The sequence below is a fragment of the Salvia splendens genome, chromosome 9, assembly GCF_004379255.2.
Source record: "Salvia splendens isolate huo1 chromosome 9, SspV2, whole genome shotgun sequence".
NCBI lineage: Eukaryota > Viridiplantae > Streptophyta > Magnoliopsida > Lamiales > Lamiaceae > Salvia > Salvia splendens.
This window is the reverse complement of record NC_056040.1, coordinates 7669255-7679698: the sequence shown is the minus strand read 5'-3', so window position 1 is coordinate 7679698 and position 10444 is coordinate 7669255. Positions and strand designations below refer to the sequence as shown.

At 36.1% G+C, this 10444-nt stretch overlaps 1 protein-coding gene across 3 annotated transcripts; it reads left to right on the top strand.

The window, feature by feature from the left end:
- The first annotated feature begins 6837 nt into the window (after positions 1-6837).
- LOC121748571 (serine/threonine-protein kinase PCRK1-like) lies at positions 6838-9442 on the top strand. 3 transcript variants are annotated; one of them, XM_042143011.1, is made up of 5 exons: positions 6838-7145; positions 7517-7897; positions 8089-8349; positions 8438-8560; positions 8726-9442. In XM_042143011.1, exons 1-5 carry the CDS (start codon positions 6966-6968, stop codon positions 9245-9247), a joined length of 1467 nt encoding a protein of 488 aa, XP_041998945.1. In that variant the 5' UTR covers positions 6838-6965; the 3' UTR covers positions 9248-9442. The 3 variants fall into 3 exon arrangements, with proteins under 3 accessions (XP_041998945.1, XP_041998946.1, XP_041998947.1); XM_042143012.1 differs by having other exon boundaries at positions 7037-7145; positions 7481-7897; XM_042143013.1 differs by lacking the exon at positions 6838-7145 and adding an exon at positions 7166-7187.
- The last annotated feature ends 1002 nt before the right edge of the window (positions 9443-10444 follow it).

Genomic DNA, 10444 nt, shown 5'->3' with positions numbered 1-10444 from the left:
AACAGAACTCCATAAATGAGTAAAATAATTATCTCTCCCTCCCTTTACTAGATAGACAAATGCACTAATTTGCATAATTTTAAAATAATAAAGGGTGCATATTTTATTAGAAAGACAAGGGGAAAGGATAAAATATCATAAAAGCAAGCACTAAATTCAATGACGAGATAAATGCGGAGTATTTTAATATATTTTAAAGAAGATTAATTGAAGGATAACTAAATTGTACATCATATAATCATACAGATTCTGTAGATTTTATTTATCAAAAATTGCATCATTAGATGGATAATCCACTTCTATATGCTAATAAACACAATATTACAAATTGAAATTACGGAGATATAGATTTAATAATAATTTAGATTAATATCATTGTGAATTTGTCGAAAATCATCACGCAGAGTGTGTACATTTTATTTACCAAAAAATTGCACATTTAGTTTGGTAATCCACCTCTATATACTAAACACAATATTACAAACTGAAAATAAGAAGAAATAGATTTTATTATAATTTGGATAAAAATCAATAATCAATTTGTTAAGAACATCCACTTCATCAAAATCTTCGCTGAATTCGTCAAAAATCATCATACAAATTGTGTACATTTAATAACCAAATAATTGCATCTTTTCACTTGGTAATCCATAGGGCTGACAATTTTCGACACGACATGATAATCTGACACGAATCCGCACGAAATTATTAGGTTGGGGTCAAGTCTTATTGGATCTGTGTCCTTATCGGGTTGACCCATTAAGAACCCGATAATTTCGGGTTGGGTTCGGGTCGGATGCGGGTCGGATACGGGTAACCCATTAAGAAATAATAATAATAATATTATTATTATTATTTAAAAAAATATATATTACTTTAATGTTTTAATTTCTTATAAATTAGGTTTAAATAATATAAAATGAATTTTAATTGTGTAAATTAGGTTAAAAATAAAGGTTTAATCGTGTAATATCAGGTTCGGGTTGTTATCGTGTCGTGTCAACCCATATTATATCGTGTCGATAACGGGTTCGTGTCGGGTGCGGGTCGTGTTCGGATTTGAAGGTAGCAGGTCGGGTTCGTGTTCGGATTTACAGTTTCCTTAACAGGTCGGGTTCAGGTTAGGCCTTATTGGGTTTGGTCATTATCAGGTTGACCCGATAACGACCCAATCCGCACGATTTGCCAGCCCTAGTAATCCACCACTATATAGTAAACACAATATGGATTTAATTATAATTAGGAGAACAAATTAATATTCATCTTATTAAGAACATCCACATTATGAGCATCTTGGTTGAAATTGTCAAAAATCATAGACATGGTCAATGTGTCCATGTGCATATGCCAAATGGAGGCAACTTCCCTGTGCATTCATTAACTAAGATAGATACATTTGTCCCCATTTCTATGCCATATTGCAAAATGGAATTTTGTTTGTTTAAAAATAGTTTTATTTCTTTAATTGTGAGGAGGAATTTGGAAAGCGAAACCAATCGACTTTATGAGATGATGTTCAAGTGCATTTGCCCTAAAAATTTGGATAACTCCTTCATAGATTTTTTCATAAGTATGAGTGGCTTATAAATTTATTTTGTGGAAGTTCGATGATTCTTCGGCCTGCACATGCTGGAGGTGTTTAGAATTTCACAATGGATTATTCAGAGGAAATAAAAACTGATTTTAATCAACAAAAGATAATTAGTAGTACATCCTTAATAATTTTATAAGTCCTAACTTAAATGTTAGTATTACTCATATACTAAACCAATTATCCATATTCTCAAATTTTAAACTATTCATCAAAGAATTATCGTTGGGCCTTACTGAGTGGACTTCCACACGATATTTCTAAATCAGTATAAAAGTATATTCAGAATATGGATAGTTCATTTTCCAGGGAAAAAAAGGAACTACTGTTTCTATTTATGATATTATAAATCGAAATTACTATACATACAACCAAAAAATGTAAAAATTCCAAGCCCCTTAGCTCAAATGGTTGAGGAGGAAGGCAAGGATACCGTGCCATCCTAGAGGTCACGTGTTCGACCCCTGGGATGCGCAGCTTGGGATTAATTTCCCCTGGGGCTAGATTCACTGGTCTGGATCCAGGAGCTGGGGAGGTGAAAAAAGCCTGGACCCGTGCCAGGGAGGTCGGTGGGACCCGTTGGTTCCCACCTTGACAACGAGGCGCAGCTCGGTGGTAAGACGCTTCACCCATTTCCCCTGGGGCTAGTGGATTCACTGGTTTGGATCCAGGAGCTGGGGGAGGTGAAAAAAGCCTGGACCCGTGCCTGGGAGGTCGGTGGGACCCGTTGGTTCCCACCTTGACAACGAGGCGCAGCTCGGTGGTAAAACGCTTCACCTCCGACCGTTAGGCCGGAGGTCCGAGTCACTTCGGGGTAGATAGGGAACCATCGTTGATCCTCTTAAATTAAAAGAAAGAAAAACCAAAAAATGTAAAAAGTGAGGTATTTTCTTAATATTTGCAAAGCCATAATGATCATTTTTTCTCAAAATCATTGCCTTCTAAATTTTTTTGAAATCCATTAAATTATTTTATATATATCGAAGGCTTGTATAGTGATACATTTATTATTTATATATCTTTCATATCTTGCATTATTATTTAGTTGCATTATTTAGTTAGATATTTAGGGATTGCATATCTTTTTTATATCTTTTGTCTTGCTCATTAAGTTAGTATTCACTATTATAAATAATGGACATTGTTATTCATTTCATTCAATAAAGAAATATCAATTATCCTTCTATTTTATTTTCAAGCTTTTATTTCAATTCCGTATTGTTCTTGGAGCTGATCCCGGGGAAAGCCCGTGACGTCCACCTTTATCCTTCCGTCGTCGATCTCTCGTCGACGTCGAAACCTTGTTAAGGGAGAACACCCTTAACAATTGGTGCTTTCATTGTCGTACTCATGGCTTGTTACACCACTGAGGATATCGTTTCCCTATGTGAACGGATGACAGCTTTCTGCAATAGATTAAACATGAGATTGGACGCGATGGACGAACTTGAGCAGCCCGTATATCAACCCCCGCACCATCCGATCAGAGAGTAAGATCAACAACCATCATATCCATATCCACATGATGTGCGACTCCACCCACAACACCATCCTATCAAGCCCGTCAGCCCACTTCCTGGGACCCGCCATGGCGGCGCCAGGAAACTGTCTCAGCAACCATCGAACACGTATGGTTGGAATCATGATCCGACTGCAGGAACCCCTAATTTGTCTTGGGATCCGCCGCCATTGATCCAGCCACCGCAACCGGTCCAACCACGGTGTGCAACCTGCTGCTGGGACCCTCCGGGCAGCCGCAATCAACCAGGTTTATCACCTTGTGAACAGCCACCTTGTAACTTTGAACCAGCGCCAACCCATGGTCCGGAACCGTACTACACTCTGCCGAGGCAACAAGATCGTATGTGGAGCTACCGTCTGGATCGCTCGAGCCTCCCACCGCTGCCAATAATCAAGCCGCCGTCGTGTTGGGGGCCACCAGGACAACACAATCACTTCGGACCTCCACAATTTAATTTGCATCAATCGTCGCCGCTGCCACCACTTCGGATAGAAGATTTGCCTCTGATTGAGGTGATAGACGAGGAGGATGGCTCCATTGAGGATGAATTTGATTATTCCACCGAGAAGATTCTTGATTCTTCTGCTGGTTTTTGTGGAGTTGAAAAGGCTGCAAAGGAGACGAAACCCAGTGATTTGGGTAATTCCATGAGGTACACTGCGTCAATGGAATTATTGAGTGATTCATCACATGTTAAGAATGTTGCAAATATGAATCATCGATTAACATCACTCGATGTTGATGCCCGGTTGAATCCTTCGCAAAATGATACTCTATGCTTGAGCATTCATGGACGCATTCACAAGATTTTAGAACTGAATTATCATGTCCATAAGGGTCTTCCCTTTGTGATTTTTTATGGAGATGATGCAGGGAGACGCTCAACTATTCGGTGTATGTTTGACCCAGGAGGATTCCTCGACGCTCATCGTTGCTTCATGGTTTCCACCTTGAGGACAAGGTGGATTTTAACCGCGGGGAAGTTGATACGTTTATTATTTATATATATTTCATATCTTGCATTATTATTTAGTTGCATTATTTAGTTAGATATTTAGGGAGTGCATATCTTTTTCATATCTTTTGTCTTGCTCATTAAGTTAGTATCCACTATTATAAATAGTGGACATTGTTATTCATTTCATTCAGTCAAGAAATATTAATTATCCTTCTATTTTATTTTCAAGCTTTTATTTCAATTCCGTATTGTTCTTGGAGCTGATCCCGGGGAAAGCCCATGACGTCCACCTTTATCCTTCCGTCGTCTTGTCGACGTCGAAACCTTGTTAAGGGAGAACACCCTTGACATATAGCCGTTAATACTTATTTATGAAGACTTTGACTATGTTACTCATATTGTGATTATGATATTGATTTTTATTTCATAGCGCGTAGAAATTAATTTGGATGGTAATTGTCAACTCATTAAAATTGACGGATTAATAATTCCAAGCTAGTAGTATATTTTAATTTCTTTTGAGGTCAATCGTTCCCAATATGCATTCATATGTTGACTCAAATTAAAACTCAAAACATTTAGTTTCGTTTCTCTCTATACTACTACTAATTAATATACTTATAATATGAAAAAAGCCTTAAAACGTGGGGGCTTGTAACCCTGCCGCGTAAAATGTCCAACTGTGAATAAAGTGTTTTTGGCTTATTTAAAATCAAGAAATTGACATATTTTGAGGCTCTATGAATGAAATGAATGTAAGTATTTGATTGCTACAACACTGACATTTGTGCATTGTTTGTCAATGCTTATCCAAACAATATAGTTATAATATACGAAAATTAATTTGCAGCGCGAACAAAGAAAGTGATAAATCATAAATGTATTGTGTCCACCAAAAATGTCAAAAAACGAAAAATCAATTGAAATTGGTAGAATGAAAAGGAGAGAATATAAACATTCTAGATAAAAGGTCCATGTGGTTATAAACAATTGATCTATTAATTCTACTAAAGTCAAAAAACTTTTTTCATATTTGATCGCCAATGTGTATTTAGTTTAAATTAATTCTACTTAATTAAAAATATATTAGTGAATCTTTTTAACACTTAGTCAAAATTGTACTGTGACAAATATGGACAGCAATTTCCAGCATTCTATCCCCTATTGAGAAATAATTAGAACATATATTTGAGTATGTCAACTCTGTCAGAAAATTCTCTGTGCAAATTTGTCTTCTGTAATCACTAATAATCCATGCTTTTATTTATTACTATTTGGTGATCCATTTTGTCTATCTATCATCGAGTTAGGAGGAACAAGTCAACCTATTAAATTAAAGGTTGATTAACACTTCTTGAATAATTATTTACTTAATTAATTAAGAATCAGAGTATCATGTTTGCTTAGCCACATCGTAAAATGATTATTTAGTTCTTGTAACACTTGTAATTCTCATGCTAACCACGCTAATGTCTTCTTCTAATGCTTATAACACCATAATCCAAAACTAACACTAAATCTACACCCTTAAATTTTGAAATGAGTGGATTAGATTAAAGCTCACAAATTTCAATAAATAGTAGATAAAATATCAACAAAAGGGTAATATCGTCATTATGTTATCATATGATAATTTTCGTTGGTGTTTTTTATATCAACATAGTGTATTAAAAATACCAACAATGTGACATGAGAATATCAACACAAGTACAAGAAAATATAAACACAGTTTTATTGATATTTTACTTACATTATATTGAGATTTTGCATGCACTATGTTGAGATTTTTTGTGTATTTGTTGATAAAATCTGTTTATCAACATGTACGAAAATTGAAATATAATTTATCAAATTTCATCACCCGAACATCGTCGGAACATGTGCAATTGAGATCTCGTTGGAATTCTTATGAAATTATCTTTAATTTGATATATTTTTTACGAAAAAATAATTTAAATCGAGAGAGTTACGTAAATTTAAAGTTTTAAGATAATTTTGATGTGAGGGAGAATTGACATTAATACCTTTAAGTTTATTTAATAGTTTTTTAAATTTAAAATATAATCCGTAACATTATTTCAACCACTAGATCTCATAATCTAATACTTAAGATTTGATCTTAATTTATAATTGCTAATTAGTTAGTAATTCATCAACTCCTCTCTATCCTAAATACTATAATCGGTAAATCAAAATGTAAATCTTACTACCACTATTCTGGTAGTATTAGTTACTACTACCATTTACCACAAGCACTCTAGTAGTGTATGATAGTAGTAAAATGCATTAATATTGCAATTTAATAATGAACTTAAAAAATTGAAGCACCTATGTAATCATGCGTCATTGTAACCGTCTACGTTACATTTTAAAATTTCCAATTGATTCATTCCATCTAAAGAGTGAAATGTTATTTATCTATCAATCGATACACCACTTTTAATTAAACTTAGTCAAACTCGATTTCGTAAAAAACCAAGTATTTTCCGAATGTCAAAGCTGGAAAGAAAAACAAATACCTCACCCATGGAATTGGTTTAGTGAAATTATGTAGAAAAAATGCAATCTTTATAGTTATTGAATATACAAAATGTTTAACCAATTTTAGCCCTTCCCAATTTCCATGTCCAAATAGTACACCATTGATGCACTTCTTTTCTTTGCAATTTCAGTTCTTGCTTGGTGTGAAAATGGCAATTCACATTCACATGACTCCATCTTCAACCAAATCAATTCCTTCCACATAAAGCAAAGCCCTGCCGTCTCAAATCATGGTCCCAAAACAAGAAAAAATAACAATCTTTTTTTATTTGTCTTTCTCCAAAGTCTTGTTTTAAAATTTTAATGTTCCATGATTCATCACTCCTTGATGCAATGTTGTTATCAATGGGGGTATGGAAGTTGGTGAGCAAAACTCCAGCTGCCTACCATTGACTTCCCACAGATCATGGCATCCTCTTTGCCACACATGCATTTTTCTTTTTAATCCCTTTTATTTCTTTTCATTTTTGGACACACCCACAAAATATTCCATTACAAAAATCACAGAGATATTGCTGCTTTATCTCTTACAGGTGAGCTGACTCTCTCCAAACTCAGAATCTTTACTTCTTCTGGTTGTTCATCTATTTCCATCTCAAGAAATATAGGGATTTGGTTTTCTTTGTCATGATTGTTAATTAATGATATTGCTCCCCATGCTTATAGACTATAGAGGGTTTGTAAGAAAAGTTATGTCTATGTTTTGACTCATTTATATATGTGTGTGTTCTGGTTTTTTGTTATGCAATTCATGTGTAGGCAATTGATGAAATGGCTATTTTGTTATGCAATTCTTGATATATCTATGTAGGCAATCAAGAAATATGTATGTTTGTTTATCTAAACTATACTAGGATTTTGGCCTCAGCTTTGATGTGTAATAAGCAGTTGTTTGTTGTTGAAGAACATGAGGTGTTTTCACTTCTCCAATGGTTATAAAACCGATGAGCCACGGACCACGAAGTCAGGGTCAGGCGTCTCATCCACGTCCACGTCCACGTCCACGGATCTTGATGTGAGGAAGCTAGGGTCGGAGAACGTATCAGACATAAGCAACGCGTCATCATCTGCTAAGATCTCGTTCGCTAGTCTGTCCCAAAAGCATAGCAACCTTAGGGTGTTCACGTTCGCAGAGCTGAAGACTGCAACGAAGAGCTTCAGCCGCGCCCTCATGCTTGGAGAGGGCGGGTTTGGGCCAGTGTATAGAGGTGTTTTGAGGGATAAGGCGGATTCAAATAAACGCGTTGACATTGCTGTTAAACAGCTCAGCAGCAGAGGATTACAGGCAAGCCATCTTCTCCTAACACTATTGCATTGAGGTTTGTTTGAGACTCATCAATGCTTCAGAATGATACTACTTTGTAGTGAAATCATGATCTTGTTTGTTCATTTTGAGGCACAATTCTTCGCATTCTTATTGTCGTTGATCATGAAAATATGATTCCTTAAAGACGTTGATTATGATCATTTGTGTAGGGGCACAAGGAGTGGGTGACGGAAGTGAATGTGCTTGGCATCGTTGATCACCCGAATCTTGTGAAGCTAATAGGCTACTGTGCTGAAGATGACGAGAGAGGGATCCAACGCCTTCTAGTGTACGAATACATGCCAAATCGGAGCGTGCAAGATCATATATCAAGTTGGTTTCACGCACCTCTGCCATGGGCAACTAGGCTAAAAGTGGCACAGGATGCTGCAAAAGGACTAGCATATCTTCATGAGGGCATGGAAATTCAGGTATAACTACTTTCTCTCTGTCGAAATTCGCCTCAACGTACCTCAGGTTATCACGGCAAGCTTCATAAAGAGACGGCTTTTTGTGTAGATTATATTCAGAGATTTCAAGTCTTCAAACATTCTCTTGGATGAGCAGTGGAATGCTAAGCTCTCGGATTTCGGGTTGGCCAAATTAGGCCCTGCTGATGGATTAAGTCATGTCTCTACTGCTGTATGCCCTCTCTCTCGATGAATTATATATTTTTATAGTTTTTTATAGCGTGCGTGTATTGGCCTAGTGGTAGTGTGATTAATGTCCTATGCCAAAGGTCTCAGGTTCGAGTCCGTTGTAGCAAGATTTTGTTTTGCTGATGCATTTAAATATGATCTCCAACAGGTTGTGGGGACAGTGGGATATGCTGCACCGGAGTACATCCAGACGGGGCGCCTCACGGCCAAGAGCGACGTCTGGAGCTACGGGATATTCCTGTACGAGCTCATTACCGGGAGGCGCCCCTTCGACAGGAATAAGCCGAAAGACGAGCAGAAGCTCTTGGATTGGGTGAGGCCGCACCTCTCGGACATGAAGAAGTTCGAACAGATCCTAGACCCTCGTCTCAACGGGAAGTACGACGCCAAGTCGGCTCAGAGGCTCGCGGCCATTGCGAACCAGTGTCTGATCAGGCACCCCAAAAACCGGCCTAGAATGAGCGACGTCGTAGAGATGGTTAACCATGTTGTCAAAGGGATGAGCAGCCAGACCCCGGACGCCTCAGTCGAGTGCGCCATTCTGGCGCCGGACGAGGAGGGATCGTTGCAAGAACGTTGGAAGAGGAGGATTCTTGAGCACATCAAGGGAGATCACAAGTGCTTGGGTTGGAAATCAAGAAGGAGAGGAGTAGCAAGTGAAGATATTTGAAGGTGTTTTGTTGAGTTTGTGTGAAAAGGAGATGGTGGTGATGAGATCATGAAGCAGGGGACATTTCTTAGTTTGAAAATTTTAAGTTGACTTTAGTTTTGGTTTTCAAACTGTAAATAATAAATGTGATATGCTTGTACAAATCTTTCAGTAATAATCTACGTTTTGACTCGGACCGATAGTTTATTAATCAAATAAAAGGAACCTACAACCTTTTAACACAACTGTTTCGAATTATACATAAGTAAAAATTAATTAATGACTAGAGTCAAACGTGTTTTTTAGTGACTTAATTATAAATATAATTATTCAGATTAATTTAATTACTTTAGTATTAAAATTTATAAAATATATTAACCTATTAATTCGTAGTTCAATCGGTCGGATCAGTCCATTCGTTGAATGATGTCTTAGTAGAAGTGCATGATGTCTTTTATTACACGGAGTATGATAATAATAATAATAAAGGATGTGCAAATTTCAAGTTACTTCGACACATAACGTTTTTAGCGTTACCGGCATCTACTACTAGAACCGCATCATGAAAGCATAGATTAAACCATATAAAACTATACGTAAGAATATGATAATCTTTCTAATTTGTTGTATTTGATCCACATCAAAATTGATCTATTTAGCACCATCCCTTAATCAATTTCGGAATAGTGACATATATATCTCTCAGCCGATAATCACAATCTTTCACTCATTTTACGCTGTCCCTTAATTAATTGCCGTAAAGTAATTTATTGGTCTATGATGCGCAATCTTTCACTCATTTTGCAATTTTAAAATACAGTAACTAAAGTACAAACAATCTTTTGATTCTAAATAATATATTTTGATTAAGAATTAACGTTTTTGTTAAAATTTAACAGTTAAATATGTTTTGACTAATAGTAGTAACTTAATTAGAACAGCCAAATGAATATTAAAGTTTATAAAATATTTTTTACTTATAATATTTTTCAAAGGAAAGTACGAACTGCGACTAAATAATTGAATTATCACAAACTAATAAAATTGTCATAAAATACATTTCATGGCTTTGAATTGATTCTAACTCGTTTCCGGCCCTGTTTAATATTTTTGTGATACAAGGTAGGTAATTGGATTATTGATCCGAGAAGATAATAAAATTCTTATCTTAAGGAATCAAACAACTTTATCAATCAATTTAAAGTTCATAAGTCACTC

Excerpts from the sequence above, each read along its gene's own strand:
- LOC121748571 (XM_042143011.1), top strand. The coding sequence starts at position 6,966 with ATGGAAGTTGGTGAGCAAAACTCCAGCTGCCTACCATTGACTTCCCAC. Across the intron at positions 8,350-8,437 it reads ATGAGGGCATGGAAATTCAG|ATTATATTCAGAGATTTCAA; the intron begins GTATAACTACTT and ends CTTTTTGTGTAG. Across the intron at positions 8,561-8,725 it reads TAAGTCATGTCTCTACTGCT|GTTGTGGGGACAGTGGGATA; the intron begins GTATGCCCTCTC and ends GATCTCCAACAG.